Source organism: Balaenoptera ricei, chromosome 15 (genome assembly GCF_028023285.1).
Source record: "Balaenoptera ricei isolate mBalRic1 chromosome 15, mBalRic1.hap2, whole genome shotgun sequence".
Taxonomy (NCBI): Eukaryota; Metazoa; Chordata; class Mammalia; order Artiodactyla; family Balaenopteridae; genus Balaenoptera; species Balaenoptera ricei.
The window spans coordinates 87508027-87523335 of NC_082653.1; the positions used below are offsets into that span (position 1 = coordinate 87508027).

The following is a 15309-nucleotide window of genomic DNA, read 5'->3' on the forward strand; positions in this document are numbered from 1 at the left end:
AACAAATTGTGCTGGAACAACTGAATATCCACATGTAAAAAACAGTTGGACCCTTACCTCACACCATACACAAAAATTAATTCAAAATGCATCATAGGCCTAAATGTGAGAGCTAAAAGTATAAAACTCTTAGAAAAATAAATAGAAGTAAATTTTTATAACCTTGAATTAAGTAATGGTTTCTTAGATACACACCAAAAGCACAAGTGAAAAAAGAAATTGGACCACATCAAAATTAAAAACTTTTGTGCTACAAATAATACCTTTAAGAAAGTGAAAGGGTAACCAACAGAATAGGAGAAAATATGTGCAAATCATATATCTGACTTGTATCCAGAACACATAAAAATTCCATATTAAAGACAAAGATCCAATTTAAAAATGGGCAAAGGGTTTGAATAGGCATTTCTCAATGCACAAATGGCCAATGTGCACATGAAAAGATGCTCAACATCATTAGTCAGTAGGGAAATACAAATCAAAACCACAATGAAATACCACTTCCCACCCATTCAGATGGCTGTACTAAAAAAGATGGACAAGAATAATTGTTGACAATTAGAACCTCATACATTGCTAGCAGGAACGTAAAATGGCGCAGCCACTTTGGGAAACAGTTTAGCAGTTCCTCAAAATGTTAAGCATAGAGTTACCATATGGCTTATCAGTTCCATTTCTGCATATCTGCTCAAGGGAAATAAAAACATGTGTTGACAAAAAAATGTGTACATGAATCTTCATAGTAGCATAATTCATAATAACCAAACAACCCAAAGTCATCAATGGATGAATAAACAAGATGTGATATATCCATACAATGAAAAAGTATTCCTCAATAAAAAGAAGTACTGAAACATGCTACATACAACATGGATGAACCTTGAAAAGAAGCCAGTCACAAAAGACCACATGTTATACAATCCCTTTTAAGTGAAAAGTCCAGAACAGGCAAGTCTATAGAGACAGGAAATAGACTAGTGGTTGCCTAAGGTTGGAGGAGCAGGTATTGGAGGGAAATGGGGAGTGACTACTAAAGGGTATGAAGTTTCTTTGGGGGGGTGATGAAAATGTTCTAAAATTAATTGTGCTGATGGTTGTACAACTCTGTGAATATACTAAAAAGCATTGAATTGTACACTTTTAAAAGGTGAATTGTATGGTACATGAATTATATCTCAACAAAGCTGTTTTTAAAAATGAATGAATTAGGTCTGTATGTATCAACCTAGATACATCTCAGTAAATGTAGAGAGAAAAAAGCAAGTTGAAAAAGGAAACAGGAAAGCATATAGTATGATGCCATCTATGTGAAACTGTAAAACAAAAAGTATAGCATATATTGTTTCTGGAAATATAAATTCTTAGTAAGATATAAAAGCTTGGAAGGAAAGGATATACTCCAACTACAGAATTCTCCCTCTCTCCCTATAATTTTTTTAAAATTTTATGGCTTATCCGTCCATTGTTTGTGTTCAGTACATAAAGAAATATATGTCTATTCATATCCCTTCCTTTCTCAAATAAAAGGAAGACTATATACGCTTTTCTCTACTTTTTTTTCACTTCACAGTGGATACTGGAGATCTCTCCAGAGTTTATAGAGCTATTCCAGTGAGGCTCTTTTATTAACCTTGTTGGGGTTTCTGTCTAAAAGGAGGAGCGCCAGAGATGGATGACTATATGGAGACACTGAAGGATGAGGAGGACGCCTTGTGGGAGAACGTGGAGTGCAACCGGCACATGCTGAGTCGCTATATCAACCCAGCCAAGCTCACCCCCTACCTGCGCCAGTGCAAGGTCATTGACGAACAAGATGAAGATGAAGTGCTTAATGCTCCCATGCTGCCGTCCAAGATCAACCGGGCAGGTAACCTCGGGAAATAACTTACCGTTAGCTGTAGCAAAATGAAGTTCCTCTCAGTCAGGGATGTTTAACTAGCGTCCACAGACCCCTCTACCCACCCCTGGTCCCCCACCAAACTGTCCATGGGGTAGAGAGGGTCTATTAACTTGGACAGGGGGAAATTACATCTTTATTTTACCAACCTAAGACTTAGCATTCCCTTCAATTATGGATGCAGGTAGGCAATAAATCACAATGATTAGCAATACTTGTGTCTTTGTCAACAGTAAACATTACAGATATCTTCTTATCACATTACAGCTATTACAGATTTCCAAAATATCATTTACACTCATCTCTCCCTTGAAATTATAGTAGTTATTAGACCTGCCAAGAGGTTGGTTTATTTAATGCATTAATAAAGAAGCACATTTATTACTGTGTCACAAATTTAGTATTTGTTAACTGTGTCTTATTGTCATTGATTCCCTTTGTAATCCAATGCATTTTATCTGTTTGAAAATGTTATTCTGATAAAGGGTCTTTTCAGACTGCCTAGGGGTCCATGACACTTTATCACATTCATTAAAGGTAGGTAGTGAGTGTGGTTTGTGAACATTGTTTTGATTTTATATACATCTGTGTGTGTATTCACACATATGTTTGTAGCAAAATATGTCTTTGTGTGTAAGCATGCGGTCACAATGTAAAATACATTTCTTTCTGTGGCTCACAGTTTAAGAGGTTTGAAACTCACTTGCCCACAGTATGACTGGTGATAAGTAGCTCATATGCTATGACTCTCTTTTGCATACGTGACAAACATCACTCATCACAGCGTGTTTTCCTACTGAGCTTGGATGTAACTTTAGAATCCCTCTCAACACAGTGCTCCAGGCAGCTTTGACAAACAATCAGTTGACACAAGATGAAATTTATTTATTATGTCTACCCTAGGGGAAGGATTGAGTTTTAGGACCTCAAGGGAAGAAACAGCTGAAAATAAAATGTTTAAGGAAGGGGCAAGAAAGGTAAACAATAAGTGGAACCAGTAGGATAAAAATTGAAAACTGCCAAGGAAATTACACTTAGATTAAAAATGTTTCCAGACTATGTGATAATCCCATCGAAGAACATGGAGCTATTCCTGCTTCCTGTGACTTTTCCTAGCTCCCCACCCAAATGCTTATCTTCCTGGTCTGAATCCCAGAGAACCATATATTATTCTGTAACCACTGCTGTACATCCGTCCTCCTTCAATCACAGATGTGCTGATGCCTGTATGGTTAATTTTAGCCCTGGTCAATTGGGAAGCTCTTTAAGACTGTTGGTTTCCTATGGCTGCTCTGGGTCTACCAGTCTTTTGGAGAAAGGAAGCTAACACTCACAATCCCTGCTGAGGGCCTGGCACTTTGATTTACATTATCTGGACTGTAAGATATAACTCAGGAGTGACAGGATGTGGTGAGACTATCTTCTTAAGAGTGTCCTGACGGATGTGAGCCCAGCATAAGACTGGATTTGGAGACTTGCATCCAATCAGACATGTACGCTTCTGCCCACTTGAGTGATTTGGCCTTTCCTCTAGGCCGACTGCTGGACATTCTACATACGAAGGGGCAAAGGGGCTATGTGGTCTTCTTGGAGAGTCTGGAATTTTACTACCCAGAATTGTACAAACTGGTGACTGGAAAGGAACCCACTCGTAGATTCTCCACCATTGTGGGTAAGTGGCTTTACCATCAGCATTCGGACTGTGATGGGAGGGGTGTGTGTGTGTGTCCAGTGGTGGGACAGTTCTAAGGTTATGGATCTGTGACATCAGGACAGCGCCCCAGTGGCACTTACGAACTGTCAACCACTTATTTCTGCCTGATGATGAAATGTAGGTGACAGAGGAACAAACTGAATCAAGAGCCAAGAGAAGTGGGTGTTTACTGAACATCCCCCATGAATGTTGGTGGGGTGGAACTCCCCCTACCCTCTGGATCTTGTCCTTGCCCTGCCTACCCTCCTGCCGGTATCCCATGAACCGGAGCCCATGGTCATCTCATCTTAATTTTCCTTCCTAAATATTCTTAAATCAGTCTTTTCTCCATATACACCACTATCCTAGTCAAGACCCATACAACCCTATCAGCTCTTTATATCCATTCCTGCTCTGATCCAATGAGTTCTCTACTCCTCATGTTACCCTCCGCTACTTAAAACCTTTCAGTGGCTTTCCACTGTTTCCATCTAAAGACCCCAGTGCAGCCCACAAGGACCCTACATGGTCCAGCCCCTGATGATACTCCCAGCCTCACCTTTCTGCCTCTCCCTCTCTCTCAGCTCCAGCCACTTTGGTCTTCCTTCAGTTTCTGAAATGTGCCAGGTTCCTCTTCCATTCCCATAGGACCTTGGCAATGTTGTTCCACTTTACTAGAATGTGTTTTCTCTCCTCAATACTTGAGCTCATCCATCAGGAGCCTTCTCTGACGCCTCTGTCCACTCAGCTGGATCTGGTCCCCCCCACCCCTTTACACACTCTCATAGTCCCCTATACCTTTACTTTGTGCGGTCCTCTCAATCTGTAGTTATATTTGTGTGTGATCACTTGCTTTTTTAATGTCTGTCTCCCTTACCAGACATAAGCTCTACCGGGACCAAGGCTGTCTTGTGCACCCTGAATCCCCGGTGCCTAATGGGTAGTAAGAGCTCAGTAAAGTGTTGCTGAGTGAATGAGTGAACGAATGACACCTGCCCCACGTCTGGAACCCCCTTCTTCCCCTCCCCAGTCCTCAGGCCTGACTGGGTGCCCCCTCTCCACAGTGGAGGAGGGCCACGAGGGCCTCACGCACTTCCTGATGAACGAGGTCATCAAGCTGCAGCAGCAGATGAAGGCCAAAGACCTGCAGCGGTGTGAGCTGCTGGCCAAGTCGCGACAGCTGGAGGACGAGAAGAAGCAGCTGACGCTGACACAGGTGGAGCTGCTGACCTTCCAGGACCGGTACTACAAGATGAAGGAGGAGCGGGACAGCTACAACGACGAGCTGGTCAAGGTGAAGGACGACAACTACAGCTTGGCCATGCGCTACGCCCAGCTCAGCGAAGAGAAGAACATGGCGGTCATGCGGAGCCGAGACCTGCAACTCGAGGTGAGGGGCACGTGGCGGCGGCTGCTGGGCCAAAGCGAGTGAGGGGGACGTGAAGGCCACTGGGGCAGAGACCACCAGGCAGGCAAGGGGCAGGGTTTAACACTTGGCCAGGTGAGGGAGGAAGGAGGACACAGGAGTTCTGGGGGCCTAGATCCACTGTGCGCATGCCAACCCAGTGAGGCTTGGCGCCGCAGTTTAGCTCCCAGAGCCACTGCGCATGTGTGCACAGGTGCACACAGACCCAGCGAGCTTGACGTCCTGCACAGGAGCCCTCTGGGCCATTGTGCGCATGTGCAGACTTGCGCACCTGGACCCGGTGGAGCTTCCCTCTTGCTCCGGAAGGAGGATCCACCAGGCGCCTGAACCAGAGATGCGCACATGGGCCGAGCACGTGCGCCCTGCACCCGTGCTGGGTGAGGGGCAAGATGGAGGATTCAGGGGCCTGCCCAGCTGTATGGCTCTCGGGAAAATCAGCGAGGAGGTGGGCACAGCACCTGGCCCGTGGATTCATGAGATCCTTGAGGCCAGGACTCTGCCCTTCAACAGCTGTATCCACAAAGCTTAACATGACACAGTGGAATAGTCACTTATCAATGAACAATCCAGTAGCCAAATGATAGACGTCACTAATGAGTTTACCTGCAAAAGGGAGAGGGAGAAGGGAATTGGCTTAACTCATTCATTCCTTTTATTGTGCACTGCCTTGCACCAGGCTCTTTTCCAGGGATACGTAACTCAAAACCAAAGCCCTGCCGTCATGGAGCTCACATTCTAACAAGGAAAAAATGCATCAATAGCTGGTAGTAATAAGCGCTATTAAGGAGAGGGAGAAAAGAGTTTAGGGATAGTGCGTGAGGGGTGCTGTTTTAAATAGGATGGTCAGGCAGCGTGCCTGAGAAGCAGACACAGGAGCAGAGATCTGAGGAAAGGGAGGAGCCAGCCATGCAAGTCTCAGGGGAAGAGCAAAGAGCGAGTGCAAAGGCCCCAGGTAGGGGCCATGCTCGGTGTTCTTGAGAAACAGCAGGAGAGCCAGTGGGGCTGGAGCCACATGAGCAAGCGGGAGATGGCCAGGGTCCAGATCCTGGGGGCTTGGTAAGAACTTTGGAATTTATTCCAGTAGTGATGGAAGCCACTGAGGGATTGAGAGCTGCGAGTGACAACTGATGTATATCTAGAAGGATCACTCTGGCTGCTGGGTGGAAAATAGACTCTCAGAATATTTATTAAGCACCTGCCATGTGTAAGGCACGGTGCTAAGCACTGTGGGGGACATAGGCATAAATAACCTGGTTTGTGCTCAGGTCACTCACAGTTTAGTTGAACCAGACAGATCAGTAAACAGTCCACTAGAAATCAGGTGAATTGAGTCAGTGGCATAGCAGGCAAAGAGCAGAAGCTTTTAAATCCTTTGGATTTGAGTTCAAATCTGACTTCTGGCTTCTGGCTTTACCACTTAGTTAGTTCTTGGCCTCAGTTTCCTCATTTGTAAATGCCAATTACATGGCAATGAACATAATACTACGCCCTAGGATTGCTGAGATACTGAAATATGTCTTTGGCAAGATGGCTGACCTAGTAAGCACCCACTTTGTGTCCACTTGGATGGGACTGGGGATCTAGACCCAGAACAGGTCACTTGGGTTCATCTTCCAAGACTCTGAGGAGGATTTTTTTTTTTTTTTCTTTGCGTGACCAGGAAGCAAGGTTTCTGTGCTGTCTCATCTAAGATTTGGAGGTGTTAACCTGTGGCGGGGCTTTAAAACTTTCTCTCCTAGCACTTTCTCCTGTTTTATGTTTTTCTGGCCATATGGTAACAGTGAGAAACCATATCTAGAACTTGAAAGAACGTCTGGCCAGCTGAGTCCTAGGCCATTTCTCAGGCCCAGGCTGCTTCCCTGCATTCCCTTGTTCCTTCCCTCAGACCACAGGCGTCCAGCCGAGGTCCCTTGCTTGCTAAAGCCACCACCCTCTACCTGCCAGAGTTCTTGAGATGTTCCCCCCATAAGCCTAGAATTGAAAAAGGACACTCACCCATTTGGTGCCCTCTTCCTTGCAGACCTTGAAAACAATCTTCTTATTCTAGGTGTTTTGCCAAGGCTGATCAGTTTGGGGAAGCAGACAGGCTAAGTCACAGAGGTTTAAGAAGCTGCCTCCTGGGTGAAGCTCAGCACAACTGGAGAAGTTGTCCCATTTCCAGGGGTAGTAACTGCCTTCTCCTCCAGGAAGCCGCTCTTTCTTACACACTAAGTCTGGGCAGGTCCTTTAGGCCAGAGATCGTGTCAATGGCAGCAATGCCATTTGTTCAACTAAAATCTTGTGTGAAACACAAGAGGCCCAAACATGTGCATGCAGAGCTACTCTGGGGTGTGAAGTCGAGGTGGGGCCCGGATCTCCCCCATCCCCATCTCTTTGCTCCCTTCGATAACACGAGGGTTCTTCGGGGAATCTTGACTTCTGAGGCTCAGAGTTTGAAACCCATCCTAAAAGACCTTTAAAATGGATAACATACCTCAGGGAAACACCAGGTTGGGTACCTTTTATCCTAGTCTGTAATCTGTTCCACCCCACAAAAATTGCCTGAGGGAGTCTTCCAGGGGACAGACATAACTGCTTTAGAACTATTCTAAGTTAATGGATCAGGACCTCTCCCTCAGCAAGGAGGGGGTGGTTTGTTTCACTGGAAGAGGTTTCTTTGAGGCCTTCTCTGTCGCCAACTGGAGGAAGGAGAGAGGGGGGCAGAGCACAGGTCATGCTGGAAGTCCAGTAGGATCTGGGAGGCACTGCCTTTTCTGAACGTTTCCTGCCAACTGCATTCTCCCCTTGGCACCTGTGGGTGTTTCAGATCGACCAGCTCAAGCATCGATTGAATAAGATGGAGGAGGAATGCAAGCTGGAGAGGAACCAGTCGCTGAAACTAAAGAACGACATCGAGAACCGGCCCAAGAGGGAGCAAGTTCTGGAGCTGGAGCGGGAGAATGAGATGCTGAAGACCAAGACCCAGGAGCTGCAGTCCATCATCCAGGTGAGGGCCCGCGCGGCACGGTGTGCGGGAGGGAGGACGGGGGCCGGGGACGGACGTGCCTGCCTGGCCGTGAGTCCCAAAGCCACCACCTGCTGACCGCAGGACCACAGAGAATTCATGTCGTCCTTGGGCACCTTAGTCCCTCCTCTGTCAGCGGGGGTGACCACACCACCCACTTCTCAGAGACACGACATTATGTGAGATAAAACTTGTGACGGTGTTCCCTTGGCTGAATCACTCCGTGAAAATCACCACTCACACAAAATCACTGCCCTGGGTGCTGTGAGAAAAGTACATCCGAGAAATCTTCTTGCCTTAAAGATTCCAAGAAACTCAACTCTCAGCTCTGTGTGATTTGTTAAATCTTCAAGAGCCTCCCCACTTTGGCCATCACAGAATCATCTGTGGGTACAGAGGAGTAATATCCCAAAATACACCTTCAGGGAAAGAAAAAAGGCACCCGCCCCTTCCCACAGAATGATCCCCCCCGGCCCCCAGGATTGGCTGCGTGGCGTGGAAGGCTCAGGTTCAGAGCAGAGGACGAGTCCCGGTTTAGTCGGAGAGATTAATTGATATTTCAGGGGAGGCATCCGGAAGACAGATCAGCCCTCTTTTTGTCGTCACCTGTGCGGTGTGTGGAGAAGTAGCAACTGTTCCTCTGAGCTCTGATAAGAGCTGGGGCAGAACAATAGGCATCGGGATATTTCTGAGCAGAAGTGGGTTTTATGCTTCTTTCCAGGTGATAAAATTCATACATAATAAGCTGCTTAAGGACCCCAAGAGACAGCGACTCTTGCCTCTCTCTGCTTCCCTGGCACAAAACCGTCTGCTTGCTCAGTGTGTCACTGGCGCTCTTGTCTGCCGCCTTCCCGGGCCCCATGCTCCCTGCCCTTCCCCTGCCCCCAGCACCATTAAACGTTCCCCCCTTCCGCACCCGCCACCCGCCCAGGCCGGGAAGCGCAGCCTGCCAGACTCGGACAAGGCCATCCTGGACATCCTAGAGCATGACCGCAAGGAGGCCCTGGAGGACCGACAGGAGCTCGTCAACAAGATCTACAACCTGCAGGAGGAGGTCCGCCAGGCGGAGGAGCTGAGGGACAAGGTGGGACCCCCATGGGCGGTCGGGGCAGCACCCACCCAGCTGGCACCCTCGGGCCGGGAGCCCCTGTGCACTGATGTGTGTTACTGGAACCTGCAGAGCCCACGCTCTCTTCCAGGGACCAGGTCTGACCCCTGGTGTAAATTCCCGGTGCGTCAGCACCTGCAGTTACTTGTGAATTACTAAGCGTCAGCACGGCACCTGTCTTGCCCCTGGCTGAAGGCCACAGGAGGGCACACGTGGCGTCCGCCCTGTCTCCCGCTCATTCCCTGGCACATAGTAGGTCCACAGCAAATCTCCGTTGATGGACTGGCCTTTTACCTTGGTCCCTCCTGGTCAGAGAGCTGACTCTCAGAAGGTCAGGCCCTGTGGGGAGGGGCCGGCCGGCTCTGGGAGGACGCAGCTGGAAAATGGCTCTCGGCCCCGGTTTGCTGATGGCCTGACGCGTGTGTTGATTTCTCCCTGTGCTCGCAGTACCTGGAGGAGAGGGAGGACCTGGAGCTGAAGTGCTCGACGCTGGGGAAGGACTGCGAGATGTACAAGCACCGCATGAACACCGTCATGCTGCAGCTGGAGGAGGTGGAGCGGGAGCGGGACCAGGTACGGGCCTGCCCCGGGGCCGCTGCGCCGCGGGCCCGCGGGCTCCGAGCCGTGGGGTCCAGCAGGATGTTGTGTCCAGGGCAGTGTCCTTAACTCTGCCGGAATCACGCGTGAATCCATCTTTCCTGCTTCCATTTCCAGAATGAGTTCTATCCCAGTTCATTTGACTAGGCTGGGGGCCTGAGCTGGACCCCAGTGGCCTGGGCTTTAGAGTGAAAGGGCCAGGTCCAGACCCTGTCACCCTTCAGACGCGTGGCTGCGGGCAAGCTGCCACGCCCTGGAAGCCTCGTCTGTGAAATGGGAATAATGATAATAATAGTAGCGCCACTCGCTAGGGCGGAGGGTGGGCTCCAAGAGACACAGCCGGGGCTGCACAGACGGGGGCTGTGGCGTGTTGCTAAGGATGGTATCGGCTGAAACGCCCAAGGGTCAGGGTCCAGAAAAGGGCCGGAGGCCTTGTGGCTGACCCGGGGGCTGGGGGGCGGGCGTCTGGGCCTGACTTGGGAGTGTCGGGGCGAAGAGCCAAGCGGCCTCCTCCTCCGCCTCCTCCCGGGCAGGCCTTCCATTCCCGGGACGAGGCGCAGACCCAGTACTCCCAGTGCTTAATCGAAAAGGACAAGTACAGGAAACAGATCCGCGAGCTGGAGGAGAGGAACGACGAGATGAGGATCGAGATGGTCCGGCGGGAAGCCTGCATCGTGAACCTGGAGAGCAAGCTCCGGCGCCTCTCCAAGGACAGTGGCAGCCTCGAGCAGGTGGGGCTGGCCGGGCGCGTGGGCCCCCGCGAGGAAGCGCACCCTTCCCTCCCACGCCCAGCACAGCCGTGCCCCTGAACCGTCGTGTGTCTGGGTCGTGATGAGTAGAAGCCGCTCATTTTGAAGCTAGGAGAGGCGGGACAAAACCCTGGCCTGGCCGCTTGCTGGCCGGGTGATCTCGGGCAAGTCGCTTCCGCAGCCGTTAGCCTGCCGCTGGGTTTCCTTAAACCCCTCTGGACGGTCATCGGGTGTAAGATGCCCCGCTCCCGTTAAAGTCAGTAGGGTCGATAAGGAAACCGTCATTTATCTCGATATGAAGTTCAAGCACGTGTCACAGCAGGGCCCCAGGCGCTCCAAAGTGAACGATGCCATGGTGAAGGCAGATGGTATTATCACTCTCGTAGCTGTGAGCTTGGGTGCCGTTGTCTGCAGGTACTGTGCTAAGTGCCTTCTGTGCCACGGGACTGCCCGCCAGGACAGTAAGATCGCTGTCTTCCTTTGCCAAGGGTAGAATCCAGAAATAAGCAGCTGAGTAACTTGCCCGAGGGCATCGCTAGTCAGTGACCTGGGGAAACCAGGATAAGACCCACCCTCCCAGCCCCTCGCCCAGAGGACTCAGATCTAGTGCTGGACGCAGATCCAGGAGCGTGACATTTCAACGCAAATGTTGTAAATTACGCGTCGAAGGGGTGCTGTAGGCGCCCAAGGGAGGAGGCCTCCATTCTGTCAGGGTTCCGGGAAAGACTCCCTGCAGGAGAAGCCAGCCTCGGGACCTCCATTTGGAATGCTGTCCCCGGACTTCACCTGGCCAAGTTCTGACCCCCCTTCTGGGGTTGACTGAAGTGTCAACTTCCTCAGCTAGGCCTTCACTGGTTCCTAATGGAAACCAGGAGCCTCTGTGTCATGCCCTCAACTTTTGAGCGTTTCCCACAGTTTGTAATTACGCAGAAGCTCCGTGTAGGCCCCTCTGTTTGTGCAACACGTAGCATCGTGACAGGCACAGAGTGGACCCTCGGGGAACATCTGCTGAATTTATGAACGAAAGCTGTGATGGCACCTGGCTAGGTGAGGAAAGATGGGGCTGTATTCCAGCCCACGGGGACACCACAAGCAAAGGCCTGGAGGTGTGACACCCATGGCATGCCGTCGGGAGGCCGCAGTTGGCAGGTCCGTCATCCATGGAGTGGAAGGCGGGGCCGGCAGGAGGTGGGCTGGAGCGGGTAGCAGGAGGGAGCAGAGTGGGCCTGTCGGCTAAGGAGCTTGGTCGTGAGTTATTCTTGGACGTGAAGGATATTGTGCGGGGAAGTAAGGCCAAAAGCTTTGGGTTTGGAGGCAACGTAGCATGAGGGCATAACGTGGCTTTGAGGGGATCAACCAGAAGTTACTGAATACTCGTGCACCTCAGCTTCAGATAATGGCTATAAATCACTTAGGACAGTACTTGGCACTGTGTTTATCGTTATCCAGTCATTCAGCAACATTTCTTTTATCTGTAGCTTAGGCATAGGGCTAGAAATTGTGGATCTGATGGTGGTGTATCAGATAAGGGGCCAAGACCATCTGGGAGGCAGGCCGTCTACTACTGTAAAGAACACAGTACGAGTGTCTGCGCCAGGGCCCCGGCGGGAGGGAGATGGGGGCGGGGGTCTTGTGAGGAGGAGAGTGGAGCTAGAATGATAGGTCTTGGCATCGAAGTGGACGCGGGGGTCAGGAAAGAGGAGGAGGCCATCCTGAGCTTCAAGCTTGGGTGCCCGAGGGAGTGATGGCGCCATCAGAGCTTGTTTCTGCGCGTGGCAGCTGCTCCTCCGCGCTCCGTGACGGACACGGCCTCTCCTTGTCTCCAGAGTTTGCCCAGGAACCTACCAGTGACCATCATCTCTCAGAACTTCGGGGACACCAGCCCCAGGACCAACGGTCAGGAGGCTGACGATTCTTCAACCTCAGAGGATTCGCCGGAGGACAGCCGCTACTTCCTGCCCTACCACCCGCCCAAGCGCAGGATGAACCTGAAGGGCATCCAGGTGCTTGCACGCAGCTGGGGAGGCGCCAGGGCCCTTGTCGGGCCATCCTGGGGCGGGGGCGGGGACCGGGGAGCTGGGGGCCCCCGGAAGGCGGGGGAGGAGGCAGCAGGGCCTCACGTGGTCCTGGGGCGGGTCTCAGACCCCTGATGCGACTTGACCGCCGTCAGCCCTCTGAACGGAAGCCGTGCCAGCTTGTGCTTTTTGCTTGTTTGTTTTGGCTAATTCTTTCATCTCTCACGGATGTAGTACAAGTTAAGAGAGAGGAGAGAGAATGACATAAGCGTTATCTCCAAATTCATTTGTTTATTCAACGAATAGGTATTGAGTGCCTATCGCGTGTTTACTGACGTCAGTGGCTTGCGATGGAGCTGGAGTTACAGCCCTTATCCTATCTGCTTTGCTCTGTCCCTAGTGCACTCCATCAGCCGAGGAATGAATGAATGTGAGTGAGTGAATGAGACGGTCTCACTCGCGGGGCCTGGCAGTGCCTCTGCTGGCCCCGCCCTCGCACACAGGGAGCGGGAAGGCCTAGGGCAGCACCTCGGAGGCCAGCCTGGAACCGCCAGCACCTAGTGCCAGGGGTGGCCGGGGCCGCTGCCCGGAAGCCTCATCCTTTCCTGAAAATTCCCCCGTGCCGTGTAGCCAGTTCTGCTCAGCTTCACAGTACCACCCCACCTCCACTCTCGGCCCTTGTACCATCCGAGCCACGTGGCACCGCCTCCCGTGGGGCGAGCGTGTCTGTACCAGCAGCTGCCTGCGCTGGGCCAGGGGAGCCGCGGCCGTGGAGACGGGCATCCTGTGCCCTCCGTGGTTCCTGCAGCCACGTGACGAGGGCGGCGTGGGCTCGCCTCAGTTTCTTTCTTTCCTTAGCGCTGGTGACGTGTGTCTCAGGCCTTGTTTGATTCGTGTCCTCTGTCTCCTTTCTTCCCCTCCCCTCCCTTTCAGCTGCAAAGAGCCAAATCCCCCATCAGCCTGAAGCGAACATCAGATTTTCAAGGTTAGTGAGACGCCCGGATCCGTCTCCTGTCTGTCACTCTGACTCCCGGTCCATCTGTTTCTCCCATCGTAGGCGTCGATCCTGCAAGGTTAACCCGGGAGGGGTCTCGGGGGCCCTGGGGTGGCAGGGTGTCCAGATGGTGATTACGGTTCGCTGTCATCGGAGAGGGCGGGAGCCCTGACCACGGAAACGTCACATCTGAGGTCCTCTCCCCGTGGGTCCGTCCGGAGCCCCGATACTTGGCCTCCCTCCCAGACTTCCGGCCAGGCAGTCCCCGGCGTGGGAGACCAGTTCACCCCTAAGCCCCGGGTTCTCCGAGGAACACTGTCCTCAGAATTCCTCTCACTCAAACTCAGCGCCACTCTGGAGCGACAACTGGCTAGCGAGGGTTTGCCTGGGTGAAACCGGGCACCTACTGTGTGCCAGGTGCTGGCAGGTGCACGTAGATGCTTCCAGAGCCCACGTACTCGGGCAGGGCCATGGGTGAGGAGGTGGAATGTGGCTCTGGACACCCAAGAGAGCGGTTGGAAGAAGGCTGGAGAAGGATCTGTCAAGAAGGGCATGTGTAGACGGGGCCTAGAAAAGGGAGAATTGAGGCCGCTGGGCACGGCCTCCGGAAGGGTCCCCCGGGGCGGAGCAGGAAGCAGAGACACGGACGTGCAGCCTGGAAAGCGTGTGATACAGAAAGCTGTGCTGCCTCCTGGGGTCAGAGCAGGACGGCGCCGGGAACGAGCCCGCAGAGGTTGACGGCCAGGCCCGAGTTCACGGACTTCATCCCTCCAAGGAGAGCAGGGCAGCCAGGGGTCCAGATCTGGGCTGCGCCTGGCGGGGACACCGGGGGAAGGGGAGCCCTAGGGTGGGGGCCGAGCCACTTCCCTGGTGGCTAGACCAGGTGTTTTAGGGACCTTGTACAGAAGGGAGGTGTAAAGGGCCTGGGGCCTGCAGAAGTGGAGAGGGCGTTTGTGCCGAGGAGAGGGAAAGGGGTGCAGCGGAGATGGAGCTTTGCCGGCTGCCTGACGTGGGGCGCTGGGCCAGGGAGGGGACTGTGGTTCGTCCCCTCGAGGGCGCCACGGACCGGGGTGCACGTGTGCGGCTGGCTGTGCACGTACACGCACACGCACGCACACGCACCAGCGCGTGGGGCTGTGGATGGGGGAGCTGACCGCTCCCCTCCAGCAAGACGAGGGCCGAAAGGAGTGTGCAGAAGCCCCCAGGCAGCCTCGAAGGAGCACAGGGGCCACGGGAGGCAGCACACCCCGCCCATCGGCCCCGGTCCCCAGTCAGGCTGTTGAGTGGGGACGTTCCGGCCCCAGTTCCCGCTGTTGCACACGGAGTGCCAGCCGGGATGCCCACCTCGGTCCTCAGGACAGGGCATCGTCCAGCCTTGACGAGGCCGCCCTGGGCCTGGGTGGGGGGAGGGACGTGGTGGTGAAAAGACCCGGCTCTTCCTCAAGCAGAGGGGAGAGGAGGCCGCCCCACCGGACAGGACGGCCCCCAGGGGCGCAGTGCCTCAGGCTCTCACTGACCCTTCCCTCCCCATTCTCCCCCGGCCCTTCCATCTGCGCCTCCTGCCTGGTTCGCCGAGGACAGGGAGGGGACACGAAGAAGATGTCATGGACGCCAGCCCCAGCTCCTCCAGGTCGCTGCCCGTCACCACCTCCTTCTCCAAGATGGTGAGCAGGGAGGGCCCTCAGCGCCGCTCCCCGTTCCGGCTCGGAGCTTGGGCCAGGCCCCCCACCCTGGCCTCGCCCGCCCCGCGGGCCCGGCCCGCTTGCTTTCCTCTCCCGGGGCTGCAGCCCAGGCCCTGCTCGATGTCTCCTGGCCTCACGATGTAT

The 15309-nt window shown here is 52.8% G+C and overlaps 1 protein-coding gene across 5 annotated transcripts in view; it reads left to right on the plus strand.

Annotated features, from left to right (window-relative positions):
• The window catches only part of CARD11 (caspase recruitment domain family member 11), a 106565-nt gene that overhangs the window by 74673 nt on the left and 16583 nt on the right, over positions 1 to 15309 (plus strand). For 4 of the 5 annotated variants that reach the window (XM_059896606.1, XM_059896604.1, XM_059896603.1 and 1 more), the window contains 10 exons: positions 1655 to 1867; positions 3432 to 3569; positions 4655 to 4980; positions 7823 to 8002; positions 8952 to 9104; positions 9576 to 9701; positions 10259 to 10456; positions 12301 to 12477; positions 13423 to 13474; positions 15065 to 15147. In XM_059896606.1, the coding sequence (XP_059752589.1) occupies positions 1655 to 1867; positions 3432 to 3569; positions 4655 to 4980; positions 7823 to 8002; positions 8952 to 9104; positions 9576 to 9701; positions 10259 to 10456; positions 12301 to 12477; positions 13423 to 13474; positions 15065 to 15147 (1646 nt within the window). Of the gene's footprint in view, positions 1 to 1654; positions 1868 to 3431; positions 3570 to 4620; positions 4981 to 7822; positions 8003 to 8951; positions 9105 to 9575; positions 9702 to 10258; positions 10457 to 12300; positions 12478 to 13422; positions 13475 to 15064; positions 15148 to 15309 lie in introns of those variants that run through there. The other variant, XM_059896607.1, reaches the window with a different exon arrangement.